Genomic DNA, 15,089 nt, shown 5'->3' on the forward strand with positions numbered 1-15,089 from the left:
TGAAGACATATTTTTATTGCTTAGAGTATTGCATTTTGCATATGGTTACATCACTGCACGGTACAGTGGCAGCGATCGTAGAAGTCCCCCATCATGCATCTGTTCTGCATGAATACTGCAGCAGCCACTGTGCCCTATTCTCTTTCAAATGTTAAGCAGAAATGAATATTGTAACATAAAGCTAGATTTATCTAAGATTTGCAATTGATAGTGGCTGAAAAAGAAAGCAAAATATTAGTTTTCACAACAGTTTCTATTCAACAGGGAAATTAACATGCAGTATATAATAGTGGGACTTCTAGGATGGCAGGAAGAAAGGCAGTATTAGATCTTGAAACAGTAAAATTCCTATAAGGCCGACAGTACAAAGGTAGAAATATAGTTTCCAAGCATAGCTCGTAACATTCGAATATGTATAGCTAAAATAAAATGTATTTGCTGTCTTGCTGCCTCGTAAAAACGTGTTATAAAAAGGTGGATTATCATTTGAATACACCACTGAACTTAAATTAAATGCTTTCATATCTGATCTACTGTATAGTTTAATTCTTTGATGTGCAAAACATACATTACAAAAGAAAAGAAAAAAAACTGTCATACATTATCACAGGTCATTTATGCAGAATTTATACATACATTTCAATGTGCTTCAGGCTGACAAGAGAAGTTGAGTTGATGTAAATACTGAAATAGCTTTGTATCGCTTTTATACTGTGGGTGAATTAGTAGGATGCAGTGTTCATGTGCAAGGCTGAGGTTTAGAAGTCTTCTGCTGGTGTTTTCTCAGCAGTGTTTAGTATTCGACGGGTCAGGTGCAGAGTTTACAGATGGAAGTGGTGTCGGTGGCGGTCAGTCGTCGCTGTTGCAGTCTGCACACAGGATCTGGTCCCGGTCGGGGAAGAAGCCGGCGCCCACCAGCGACACGGAGCAGCGCGAGCATTTGAAGCACGGCTGGTGCCACTGCCGCTCCTCAAAAGACACGTACTTCCCGTCTCCAAACCCTGCGGATACACATCCAACAAATCAGCAACTAATGCCTGAATGTATTACTGTACAGAGAATCCTTTTATTACACTACCAGTCAAAAGGTTGGACACACCTGATTGAATGTACTATGTTTTTTATTATCTTAAGGCTTATGCTTAAATGCTTGAAATTAGTTTTTTAGACAAATATAAATAGTGAAGTTGATGCCTCTGCATTAATTTCTTCCCAAAGCTTTTGCCTTTCCATCACAGAAAACGGTGACTACTTTAAAGAATCTAAAATAAGATGTTTTTTGATTTGTTAGTCACTGCTTAATTCCATTTGTGTTATTTCATATTTTTGATGTCTTTACTATTATTCTAAAATGTGAAAAACAGTAAAAATAAAGAAAAATGTATGTCCAAACTTTTGACTGGTAGTGTATACCTGGATGGAAAACTGTGTAAAAACTACACACCTTGTGACAATGACATATAATTATATTTTAACTCAAGATAACAGCGTGTTAGCAGTTGGCAATAATATTGAGGAAGCACTGCCAGTTCTGTGTACCAATTCAAAGTATTGGCATTCAGGTCATAGCTGTAGGCTACACCACTTCATTTACGTCTTTGCACTGGCATGCAATGTCTCTTTGACTAGGCTAGTAAAAAGGCAAAGATAGAGAGGGAGATGGATTTGATATTAACTTTGTTGTGTCTTTCCTCTATGTTCACTTAAATAAATTCTGCTTACTCAGTTCCAGCTCAGAGAAAAAAACCCACTGTAGCAGACTGGACTGTTGTTTTAAGAAGAAAAAAAAAAAGAAACACCAACTGTGGGAATTAACTTCCCGCTCCGCTGTACACTCCACTGACCTGTGATGGCCGTGTTGCAGCCGGCACACTTTTGGGCGTAGAGGTTGCTGAAGCACTTGACGCAGTAGGGGCTGTCCCCCTGCGAGGTGAAGGGCTGGCCCGCCAGCTGCATCTTGCAGCCCGTGCAGAGGAAACACTCTTTGTGCCACACTTCGTCCTTGTAGGTCACTCCTCCTTTGGCCAGAGCCTGTTGGACACGGACACACAAGTATCATCATCAAACTGACCTGACTTAAAGTGATAACCTGTGACATCCTTTCTGTTTAATATACTGTATTACAATTTCACACATTTGGCAGACGCTTTTATCCAAAGCGACTTACACATGAGATTTTCATACAACACAAGCAAGGTTCTAGTTAGGAGAGATACTGTATACTTTAATGTACATCTTTGTTGCTAAGCACTCATTGCTGTGGTGTTTCTGCACTGCACTTCCCAGAGATCCTGTCAATCAAAAAGTGTCCAGTACTGTGACGTCTTTCCTTGGATATTCTTTCGATGAAGTTTGAGTTTCTGTAGTTACTGGTCTCTTCTTTGTCTGTTCAGCCATGCTGGCTATTGCTACTACCCAGTTCTTCCTCTATTTATACCAAACAAACTGCTGTTGCTGCTTCCTGTGCCCCGGAGGATTTTTCCCGGGAAAGGGTATCTACCAGACGCCGGGTGTTTAGAACAGCAAATGTAAAAGCTTTCATGAACTGGGGTTGAATCACTATTGTCTTTTATCAATCTGTGATAAGAGAGTAGCAAAACTGACATTCATGTATATGAAAATGTGGTGAATTATCACTTTAACATCTCATCTATAGGCCTGGTTCACCTTTTTGCAGTGGCTGCATCGAGGGGCAATCCTGCCCTCGTAGCAAGGCACGCAGTAGTACTCGTTGTTGTCTGGGATGAAGGACTGGGCACCGATGGGCTTGTCACAGCCGCGACACACAAAACAGTCCTCGTGCCACGTGGAGCCGCCATACTCCAGCTTCTTCGAGCCTGTCAGTCAGAGAGAGAGAGACAGAGAGAGAGAGACAGAGAGAAAAAGGGCCGGGAGAACGGGATTATTTCTTGTTGTCTACGTTATTTACGGCTTTTCTGACATTTGCAGGTCTGTGTGTCATGTCTAGCATTTTAATCTCTACGTCATTATCTATTGGCTGTTACGCAATCTGCGAGTGCTCTCACGAACACTGACACAGCTGAAAGTTATGATTCCATGTGATGGCTAAACCTGTTTTGACACAGCCTTTGTACACCACAATTACTTCAGCTTATCTTGCATCAAAACATTCAGATCTGACATGCCATAACAAACCAACGTATATAGGCATACGTGATTGCACAATTTCCCAACACAGCTTGTATTTTACATTTTTCAACATTTCATAAGTGGCTGTTATTCCAGTCCCATGTGCGAAAGAGTGTGCAGTTTTTGCTGATTGAAATACATGCTTCACTGCAGAAGTAAATAAAAGCTGGGAGCCAGTCATGCCTATGAAAACGGACGTCAGATCTCTTAATCACTGCCCTTGTTTTATGAGCTTTGGGACCTGAAACGCAGCCCAAGGGAGGACGGCATTTCAAACTTGCTGCTGGCCGCAGTTTTAAGGGGGTAGGGAGGAGGAGGAGGAGGGGGGGAAGGGGCAGCGCAGCTTTTAACTACATTCCACAGAAGAAGAGAAACTCAAGAAAATGACTGTTCAGTTCAGAAAAGAACTGGTGAGTTACAACACCGCACACTGCCCACAAACCCCGGGTAATTTTCAGTCATACGACACCGCCGGTGCGACGCCGTGTCGTCACTCACAGCCGCCCCGAGCTCAAAACCCCGCCGGGCCCGGGAGACATTTTCAGCAAACTTATCACTCTGTCACATCTGATCTGTCACACCCTGCACAACAAAAACTCATTAGCCTCTTTATCCCTGCCACTGCTGGGTGTGTGAGCTTTCTGGCATCTACATACGCTTGAGTGGCACTGACTGTTTTTTTGACTTTGTCCCCAAGGGTGTTTGTGAACTTGGAAAACCCTGACTGGGAAGGAGGATGGAGGGGAGGTTTCTGGTCTGCTCTACCTGGCATGACGGTCTTGTCGCAGGCCACGCACTTGGAGGAGAACTCGTTGCAGTAGCAGTCGTTGCACAGCAGCGCCTCCTCCTGGCTGGTGAAGGGCTCGTCTGCCAGAGAGCGGTCGCAGCGGAAACAACGGAAGCAGTGTTCGTGGTAATGTCTGTCCTCGTAGAAGAGCTCCTGGAGGGAGAGAGGAAGGAGGAGGAGGAGGAGGAGGGGAGGAGAGGAGAGGAGAGGAGAGACAGGGTCAGGACAGAGAGATACAGCATTGAAAGACCACTCAGATTTAAAGGAGCTCTATTATAGGAATTCAAATTTTCCTCTGATTATATACATATGACCAATGATGTTTTAAAGATTTTTTATTTTTGAGTGGTTACATTTTAAGACTAACTAAACCCAAACCCAAATCTACGTAAAGTTTGACATCAAATGGTAAAAAGCATGCTACTGAAATTGCCATCTGCTATTGGCTGGCCTTTGTTGCCAGGTGATGTCACCAACTGTTGTATATAGAAGGTGACATCACCTCGCAACGAAGATCAGCCAATAGCAGATGGCAATTTCAGTAGCATGCTTTTTTACCTTTACATGTCTGACTTTATACAGATTTGGGTTTGGGGTTTAGTTTCTCTTTAAAGTTTCTCAAAAATCCATCCTTTTATAAAGGCCGTTTCAGGCTAAATCCAGTCAATGCATCATAACTGGACTTGGTTTTGATTGGCTCCCACAACTAAGCAATTACTGAACTTCTTCCATTCAGCTTTTGAACTGACACACCCACTGGAAAGTCTCCACTCAGCAGGTTTACCTCATCTGAATTAGATGAGCTGGTGCTGTCAGCCAATCAGGGTCCAGTATTGTGACTGTTCTGCCTGTTAGGACTTAGGTTTTTAAATCCATTCAAGAAATACCCTTTAACTAAACTATACTTATTTGCAAAATATCATCCAGGACATTATTCTTATCCTGAGCCATAGTATAAATATAGTAACCCAGATCCTGCAGTGGAACAGCGGTTTCCCTCCTCACTACGTCATCCTGCGAAGAGTTAACAAAGGAGCTAAAGACGTAAAAAGGTTATGGTCAAGTGTATTCCCTTTTCCTCGTCATTGCATATTTTCTTAAGCATCAGAATAACCCGTTTCTATGATTTTTTTTTCAAACAGCTGCTTGCATTCCAGTTCAGCTGCAGTTCAAGCAAGCCCTACGATAAATGGTCCCATTGAATTGTGGGCGAAAAAAGAAGACTTTATTTTTCGAGGCATTGGGGGTTTTCACAGAAACAGCAACAAGCGAGGGAGTGGGACAGAGAGGGATGAGCGCCGTTACGTATTGTGTGGAGGAGGGAGGGCCAAAGCAAACAGGAGCGTAATTTACTGCCAGTCCCTCACAGTGAGTCCATAACTCACAGGCCACTGATGGCCCCGTGGCGTCTGTGGGTGTTTCCTTCAGGCCCGTGTTTTTATTTTACACTAACCAAAAGGCCTAGGGCAGCTCAAGGGGATTACAGACATCTTGGTATTCAGCAAAAGAGCAAGAGAGTTATGTTTTCCAGGAACTCCAGCTGGTCTGTAGAAGCCACTATAATTGAACGAAATGGCCAAAATACAGTCACACATACACAGACACACAAATATACGCATCCACGTACGTTCACTACCAGTCAAAAGTTTGGACACAAGTTTGGAATGAACTATGACATTATCTTAAAGCCATTTTGATCTAAAGGCTTATGCTTTAATGCTTGAAATTTGTTTCTTGGACAAATATAAACAGTGAAGTTGATGCCTATGTGTGAATTTCTTTCCAAAGCCTTTGCCTTTCCATCAAAGCAAAGAGTGGCTACTTTAAAGAATCTAAAATAGATAGTTCTGATTTGTTAAACACTTTTTTAGTCACTGCATAATTCCATTTGTGTTATTTCATAGTTTTACTATTATTCTAAAATGTGGAAAATAGTAAAAATAAAGAAAAATGTGGCATGTCCAAACTTTTGACTGGTAGTGTAGATGCAGTTGATACAGACAAATGATGGAAAGTAAAATGTGCATGGATTGGTTAACACACACACACACACATATACAAATTGTGAGCTTACCCTGGCGTTATGTCCTATGATTTCCTTACATTCTTGGCAGGTGTTGGCATACAGGCGGTCATAGCAGGGGATGCAGTGCGGGTTGTCCTCCACCTGGATGTATTTGCGTCCGTACAGGGACTCGTTGCAGTTTTTACAGTCGAAGCGGTCACTCATGTTGTCTCAAGTCTGGCTCACCTCCTGAAAAAAAACAAAAAACACAAGAGGAATCACAGGCACGGCTCAGCGCTCGCTATCAGCAAACAAGACGCAGGAAGGAGAGTGTGGGCGAGTTAAGTAAGATAAGTAAGACAGAGAGGGAAAGCAGGAGGGAGAGAGGAAGAGAGAGACAGTTTCAAGAGATACAGAATGGAGAGACAAAAAGATAGACAAAAGATAGAGGAATTACATTTTAATGAGATTAAACTGCCACACAAAATCATTTAGAAACCTATTTTGTCTTCAAAACCCAAGAAAAGAAGACGCAGACTGAGAGGCATTCACGTGTAAATACTATGGTTAAACATTCTTCAAAAATGTTCCACATACAGAAAACTGCTTCAACCACTGAGAGCGGAGAAAGGGCTGAGTGAACATTTGCAGAGAGAGAGTTATGGCCGATTCACTGTAAATCAGCAATGTAATGATATAGCTGCTTCTCCTATTTCATCATTACTCACTAACAAGTGAAAGCATATAATGTCTTTCTTTCTCCTCCCCCGCATTGTTGTAGGAAACCCCCTGCGGCACTTTGGCACTGGGAAAGAACCACTAAACAATATTAATTGTTGGGAGCTGAACTGAAAGAGCTTTCTCTATTTCAAAGAGTCTCTAAGGAGGGCTTTTCATCTGCGTTTGGCTCACTTTTAAAGGGCAATACCACACATTTAAATATGTTATTCTTTTTGTCAACATTCTCATCAGTCGGTATGAACTTGTATAACCCTCTTCAGCATCGGAAACCAGATCACAAAGGCTTTAACTTGAGTTTTTATACCCAAAGGATGTAGTGTTATTTATGTGTATTTATTTATGTGTATATAGTGTTATATGTTCCATGGCAGTGAGTTAAACCAGGGATAAATTGTACCCACATTCCCAGAATATCCCTCTGGGTCCTCTCACGGTCACCTTTACCCCGTTTCCCCTATCATTTTCTATGGAGCAGCTCCAGATTTTACATCTTATTCATACCACAGGCTCAAGACTAAGCCGTTTGGTTTCTGGGGAGGAGTTGTTCGCGTTCACAAATATTGATTTGACTATCTTCAACCATAGAGACAGCACCTTAGGGAACACTTCTTCATTTTGGCGGTATTGCCCTTTAAAACACAACTACCCATTTTCAACCTGGATCCTATTTTCCCATAATTTTCCATCATATTGATTGACCAGAATCTCATCACTTGCTTCACTATAGAGCTACTTACGTCTTGCAGCTATCAATACAGTCTTATAGGGCCAATAGAGACTCAAAAACATACTGATACTTGCTCTGTGGGAAGACAAGTATATATTAAATTTTTTTAGCTCATCCATTAACTTTCACTATTTATTTCGCACTACTTTACACACTGACACATGTAGTCAGGAAGCCACAGCCGTCCAAAATGGTAAAGTGCTAATGCAACAACCAAAGTAGCATCAAAACTGTACGAGAAAGGCATAATTTTACATAATTTTCCTTTGCATCTTTTTTATCTTTTTTTCTTTTTTTTTTTAAGTCTCATTACACAACGAGCAATGTGATTAAAAAGACATACTTTGGGTGCTTTTAGGGTTGATTTTTTGTCCATTGAGTGTCTATTGGCCCCATAGGGCTATATTTATATAAACATAAGTAGCTCTATAGTGAAACAATTGACAGGATTTTGGTATGATTGAAAAAGATGGAGAAATAAGGTCCAGGTCTAAAAATGGATGGAGTTGTGCTTTAAATCAATGGAGACTCATGATTGACATCTCATGGAGGAGCGGAAGCACTGGTGGAAATATGTCTGAAATGTCTGAAATGTTCATTGACACAATAACATCATCCTATGGCTATTTCTAAACTCAGTGGGGAGCTAGCAGGGTATGTGACCCCAGGTCAGATACATGTACAGCAGTAGCAAAGGGAAATGAGTGAGGAAATGAAGTGTGGATGGCCGGGTTAAAAGAAACTTTGGGACAGCGAAGACAGAGCAGGAAAAGTTCAGCAGGATCTATACAGTTTGGAGGAAGATTATGGATGAGACTGGTAGGACACGACCACAGAAAGGTCTCCAGAGTTTAGGTATACATGCTGAAGAAGGTCTGGATCATAGCATTTACAAAGACTCTAAAGGCAGACACATAAATGTTTCACTTGGAAACGTTTTTTGTTTATAATTTTCCCCCCTCTTTTGGGCACAGAGTGGTTTTGACATGTTTCCAGAATGTCAGAAAAGACGACGTGGGTTCAACAAAGTGCAGCTGAGAAACGGCTTTGATGAGGGAGTGAAACCCTCCCTGGGGACGAGGACTCGCCCCCCCTCCCACCCTCCACCCCCCACCCCCCACCCCCCCCCCTCCCACCCCTCTCGGCACAAGTTGACGTCACAACGAAACGATGACTGAACCCAGGACGCTCTGCAAACTAATGAAGGCCACTTGTTTTCTCAGAAACAAAATTCCGCACGGCACCCTGCGGTTTGATATAAAGCAGGGACTGGTAAGAATTAAACATTGCTCATGAAAGACGATTCACGTTCCACAGCGCTGATTTTTACAGGTATCACGCTTAATGCTCTGGAACCATCTGGTCCATTAAGAAGTCAGCTTGAAAGCGAGGTTTACATTCCTGGTGTCTGACTGCCGGCCGCTATCAAACGTTCTGTTTCTCATATCCAGTGATGCTGCACATTTGGGTAAACACAAAAAGGACAAACACAGTCTACTGTCGGTCATATCTTCCAGGCCGTGCCAGAAACCAGACACTCCCTTTCCTTCGCAGCTCTCTCAGAAACTACAAACTTTCCATAGATGCCTTGGTAGCTCCGCACTCAGTCCATTCCATCTCATCCCTCCCTGCAGATAACAGGGCTGATTCTGTCTAAAACGCATCAAACAAGGTCAAAGAAACATGAACGAAAACCAAACAGAGACAAAACATCACATCCTATGTCTGCTTTGTGTCAGTTTGCTGTCTGGGTGGGGAAATCAGCCCAACTTCCCCCCAAAACGTCTAAAGAGGTTAAGGTTTCTATTCTAGTCCATCCATCTCTACGATGAATGCAGTGATACAACAATGGCTTTCCTTCCGGACATAGTCCTCTCATTCTGCACTTCTTGTTTCTTTTCCTGAGCCACAACATCTGCGAACACGTTCTGTGGTCTCCAGCTGTTGTCCCTGATCAAAGAGTCCTTTAGGCTCCAACTATTACTATAGGATCCCTGCCAAAATACAACAGCATCCAATTAACATCTATCAATCTTGGAACCATTAAAGGTGGTAATACAATAGGCAACGTTTTGGATAAGCAAATGAGCAAATCGCATAGAGAAACAGGGTCCAAAACCTAATATTTGAACCTCAAATATCTCCTTGCACTAATATGACTAAAAGATAAGAGAATACGAATTAATTAATGAGTGAATGAATAAATGAATGAATGAATGAATGAATGAATGTGACTAAACTAAGCAACAATCCTGAGGCCGCTCCTTGGGCACTGTTGCCCAGTAGAGCTGCCCAAAGAGTTTCCCTGTATTTCACTGCTGTTGAGTCGTATATATGATTTAAGGAAAATCCTCACAGGCTAGAAGCCGATGTGACTGACAGTCTCTGTTCAATTATTAAGAATGCTTAACGGACCTGAGGAGACGTTAAGGGTTTATAAAGGGGTTAACTGTTCATTCACACTGCGAGCAACACCATCAACAAGTCACTGGATTCCCATTCATTTCTTACAGATCTGAGGAAAGCAGGGAAACTCGGTTGATATGTGGACGGTTAAACAAGCTTGTTGGACAAGCAAATGTGGCCCACAGTTGAACTTTTCGGAGTCAACAACCAATCAGATTTCTGCCCTTCCTTGTTTCCCTACTGATGTGATTTAGTTTCATGAGCTATAGCTCCGCCTGGCAAGTGCAAAATGGATGAGAAGTTGATTCCAGCGATTCAAAGCTTCCCAGCTCTCTACAACTCTTATTTGAAAGATTACAGGAATGAACATCTCAAAAATGCTGCTTGGAGAACGGTTGCATCCAACTTTGGGGTTGACGGTAAGCTCTCAAGTAACATTATTGATTGATTGGTTTATTTTCATTTGATGCCACATAATTAGCACTTGCTAGCTATGTTAACTCATTTAAACACTGCAACGTTATGAAAGGCAAAACCAAAGCAGCAAAAAATCAGTGTTCAGAACTTAATAGCTGTATGAGACCATTACATAGATGCAATCAGAGCCAAATAGAGCGAATAGAATAGAATAGAGAATAGAGCAACCAAGTTGCTCGCTGTGTGAACACACGGTAAGAATCTGCTGGGTTAATTTAATCCACACACCATCCAGACTGTCTGGCAGCAACAGCGACTGTATAAAGTGTTGACTCTCATGTAGCTAGCATCCAGTTGTGGAGCCAGATGAGTCTTCATCCTCCTGCAGGTGTCTCTGCCTGGCTGGGACCAAACACACACCCATCCATCCTGTGTAAGTGCTCTCTCTCGCTCTCTCTCTCTCTCTCTCTCTCTCTCTCTCTCTCTCTCCCTAGTAGCACACTGCTGAGACAATACAAGCCCACATTTCACACCGATGAGTGGACATGTTGAATTCTTCACCGATACACTGTCCATCCCGGTGAAAGATTAACCGCAGTCACTTGGCTCTGAGCGCTTTGTACTGGGAGCCAAATGGCAGCTCTCTCCCAGGACCAGGCACCAGGCCTCCTGCCTCATGTCCCTTCATGGCTCGGCGGTGTTGTTTTCTCCTCAACAACCTGACAGTTCCTTACGACCCGAGCCAGGAACTCTACGAGCCGTGAGAGCTCTGCTGGGTGTTACTGTTTATTTTCCCAGTGGAGGAATTTAGACTTGTGTCGGAGGTTTACAAACCAGAATAATCCATGATGATAAACCGCTGTCACACGCAATAAAACAGGTCTGTATCCAGTGGAACAATTAAGTGGGTAAGCGTTAAATCTGTCATAGCCGCAGAATATTAATGCATGAATCATGCAGCGGCTTCAGTGCCTCTTTGGATGACGTTACCGCATTCCCCTCTTGAACTACTGGCACCTGAGTCTGAGCTGTACACCCTCCGGCCTGTTTTAAGGCTTTTTAGCTGTTGTCATATCCTCTCTGATGCGTGTCTGCCTGAACTTACAATCGCTGCTTTCTCCAGTACTGTAACCAGCAGAACACAGAGGCTATGTGGGCAATGAGCGGAAAACAGGAAAGCGGGTAACAGCAATTTAATTACCACCCCACTTTCATGTTTATTTTCCACAAAATGGATTATGGTGCTGGATGACCTGTGGAGCTCAGAACAGTCCTCATATTGTGTGACTTTTTGGGTTACACAACCTCGACGTGGGGAGTGAATGAGAATATTGACAGCCGCACAATGCTGTGTGGAGCGTGTTATCAACAGAGAAGCCCTGAAGCGTAGGGGGGGGAAGCAACACCCTCTCAGTCGGGACCGTAAACTGTTACTGAGAAAATACAAGGCCGGTCCCTTATGGCCATCAGATGACTGCGCTCCCTTTCATCCCGGCACAAAGACCCTCAGTGTGGTGTGGTTTCCTGCGGATCACAAGGGCAATTTCAGCCGCACGCACACAAATCAAAATGAACAAGCGTTGTACATTTGTTGTCTCCGATTAGAGATCTCATCATCTAAGTTTTCAACACTGAAGATGCTCTGAGATACCGAGCTGGCAAAGCTGTAGCATTCATTTTGGTTACTGGAAAATCAAAAATGGCCGCCATTTCTTGAGTAACATCTCTATAAGGTCACTTCAGTGTCAAGGATTCAACTGCATTGGATAACGAAGAGGCCGTGCTTTAATCTGCATGATGCAGTGTCATTAAAGAATCTGTTTCTTCACCTCTGCACTCCACTAAAAGCATAATATGATCAGTGTGCTCTCCACTAGTCCACTAATGACACTTAAGCAGCAACATTAAGGCCATAACTACGAGGAATAAAAGTGCTATTAATGCAAGAATACGTGCTTGGCTGTTTTTGGGTCTCCAGCTGGCTGTTTGTTTACTCTGTGGAACAATGTAAGCTGCAGCTGGGAGACTCCTGAGGATCCCAGGCTTCACCTCTGCTGTCTGCTGAACCAACAAACAGCCGCTCAGTCAGACAACAAGTAAACAAGTCACCGCCATGCCAAGACTTCAGTGCCCGGTGAGTGAGTTAAAGGTCGGGTTCCTGTGCTCTAAAAATCGAAAAAGAAAAAAATCTAAATGTTCCTGGGAATGAAGAGCGACATGAGAAAATAAGAAGTCAGGATTTGATTGGTCTGATCAGGATTACAATTTTCTGCACCTTTTTTGCTCAGACGAAAGATTAAATCAATCTTAAATCAAGAGCGGTCATGGATTATCTTGCAGTGAAGTTGTATCTTGCGATGAAGTATCTTGAGTGAAGTTACTTTTGGCAATGTTAGTTGTTGCACTTGGATTCTACTACAGGGGAAAGCTGACTGATGCAAATAAACAGAGTTTAGCCTAATCTGAACCACCAGCAATTATTATCCAAAACAAATACACATATAAACGTATTTTCCCATCAGCTGCCAGCTGGCAGCAGTGTGTCCAGTTCAGTCTTGGGTGTTAATGACATCAACTGTTTGTTTTGTGTAGGAGAGGCCGGCCTGCTGCCTCTGTTTCATGTTTGCTGGTAGATTTATTTGTCTTTGATTCTGAGTCTCATCTTTGTGTTTGAGAAGTTCAGGACAGCTGATGTTTCCTGACATTGCAGAGTAGAGAGCTGGATTCAAACCCATTCGGTCAACATGGTTATGAGGTCTTTAAATAGAAGAAGAAGAAAAGGCAATGGCATTTCACTGGAGCAAATGCATCAAGGAAGAAGCTAATACTGGTCAAAGTCTAACTTTTCCACCCTGAATACAGATGAAGGACGTTGAGATGAAGAGCCACTGAAGATGTCAATATAAAGACAGATGGATTTAAAAGAGCACACGTACTTCAAGTTGAAGTGTTAAGCATGAAGCATTATAACCCAGACAGATATAAATCCTCACATCCTCACATAATGATCTTTCCTGTGGATCTCTACAACTCTTATTGTTGCCTCGCTCCAGGCTGTGCAATAGGAATGGGAAATGGAAAAAACAGTGATGTGAGTGATAGTGACTCATCCAGGACTCGTCCCTGACAGTCTGCTCCTATAACCTTCAGTCTGCTGGCGACGCACAATCCATCTTCTTTTAACTGTTTCTGTCTCCAGCGATTGTACACAGGCCCGACCTTCGCCCAGCGCAAGAATTTCGGGAGGAATGTCACTGTGGTCGAAACGTGGCAAAATCATGTGGTTTCAACACTGAGACGAAAAAAGCAAACAAATGCATTTTTCTTTCCGCCCTCTGTTTTCTAAAAAAAAAAAAAAAAAAGTCAGGAATTCCTTTCTCTATGAAAAAATAATGCCACCCCCCCCTTTCTGCAGAATCAATCCTGCAGGGAGAGAAAACATCCAAAACTGAATTGTTTCACTGACTTTCTAATGTGTTAATTTTACCCAAATGGATTGGAGCATGACGTTGCTATGTGAATGGCGTGCGGTGAATACATGGAAACTAGTAGTAATGGTGCCAAGGGTGTTGAGTCTCCAGAACTAAATTCCTTGTAATCTGAAGTAGACATGACATCACTCTATCTGGAGAATACTGAATGGCTTGTTCACCCCCCCCAAAAAAAAGAGTAACAAAATGATGTGTCAGTGCATCACATGTTAATATGAGGCACATTAGACAATGATTTTGCTTTCATTATAATTTCGTCACTGATGCATTACCTCATGCAGACGAGGCTTGAGGGGGGGAAACATTAAGAAAAGAGATGGTTTACTCAAAGCTCCCCTTGTTCTTCTCTCCGTTAATCCTGCACTTCAAAAATGATCCACAGGTCTTATCCACAGGTCACGGGTATCAGTTACACACCCGCCCCGCTCCGGCCCCCCAACCCCCAACATCCACTGCTTCCTCAATCTAAAGAAAGAAAGAGAGACTACATCCTTTTCAGTGCATCCTGGAGGAGGGGGGGGGGGGGTCACATATTTGAAATCATGGCCTTAGGTTGTGCAAGGCTTTTCGATACACACTGCTTGTCTTCAGGTTAAGTGTACCATAAGTCCCATCAACTTTCATGCAAATAAATATGCTTTCACTGGAGTGGGTTGTACATTTTAAAGCCTCTATATTTATATACTCTTTGTGCCATTACACTCTGAGTAATGACTGAAAGTGGGGAGAAGATTCAATGATGTGCAGTTTCACCCAGCAGCAGGTGAGTGTGAGACAGGTGTGGACCTGCGTGCGCCTCATTGTGGCTTTGGCAATCAATTTAATATTCAATTCTACACATACAGCCTCACTATGACACATTTCAAATACATTTATCATCTGCATTTTTCTTTATTTTTTCATAAAGATGTAAATTGGCTAGACAAAACTTACCCCTCTTTGCGCATCAGCACCCTTAGGAGACGCAGACTCTTGCCTCTGGAGGATTTTGCCTCTCGCGCGGAGCAGCTTGACCCGCTTGTCCCGTCTGCAAATGACAGATAAATCCTCCTCTGGTGACTCCTGCGAGCTGAGAAGTGACGGGCTGGGCTGATGCATCTGTGTGTCTGAAGTGAGTAAAGCCAAGCCACCCTTCCAGTCACCGCCCCTTTCTCTCTCTCTCTCTCTCTCTCTCTCTCTCTCTCTCTCTCTTTCCACTCCCTCTTCTCTTTCACCTTTTGCGGAGTTCAACCCCAAGCAAGTAGGCATCTAATTAAACAGTTTAACAGGGGGAAATAATATAGTGTAGACTTTTTGGAGATATTATGGCGTTTACGTGTAATAATGAGAAGTGTATCTGGTGGCTTCTAGTTGAGAGGGCAGATG

At 42.9% G+C, this 15,089-nt stretch overlaps 1 protein-coding gene across 1 annotated transcript; it reads right to left on the reverse strand.

Moving 5' to 3' along the window:
* Positions 1 to 14,797, reverse strand: fhl3b (four and a half LIM domains 3b). Its single transcript, XM_071525355.1, has 6 exons — positions 14,658 to 14,797; positions 6,012 to 6,191; positions 3,916 to 4,090; positions 2,668 to 2,837; positions 1,845 to 2,031; positions 1 to 1,001 (listed from the first exon to the last, which is right to left on the reverse strand). Exons 2-6 carry the CDS (start codon positions 6,165 to 6,167, stop codon positions 850 to 852), a joined length of 840 nt encoding a protein of 279 aa, XP_071381456.1. The 5' UTR covers positions 6,168 to 6,191; positions 14,658 to 14,797; the 3' UTR covers positions 1 to 849.
* Between the last annotated feature and the right edge of the window lie 292 nt (positions 14,798 to 15,089).

This window comes from Centroberyx affinis, unplaced genomic scaffold (genome assembly GCF_046629955.1).
Source record: "Centroberyx affinis isolate AG114_WGS23_722 - 3 ecotype Tasmania unplaced genomic scaffold, CSIRO-AGI_Caff_v1 ptg001289l_1, whole genome shotgun sequence".
Taxonomy (NCBI): Eukaryota; Metazoa; Chordata; class Actinopteri; order Beryciformes; family Berycidae; genus Centroberyx; species Centroberyx affinis.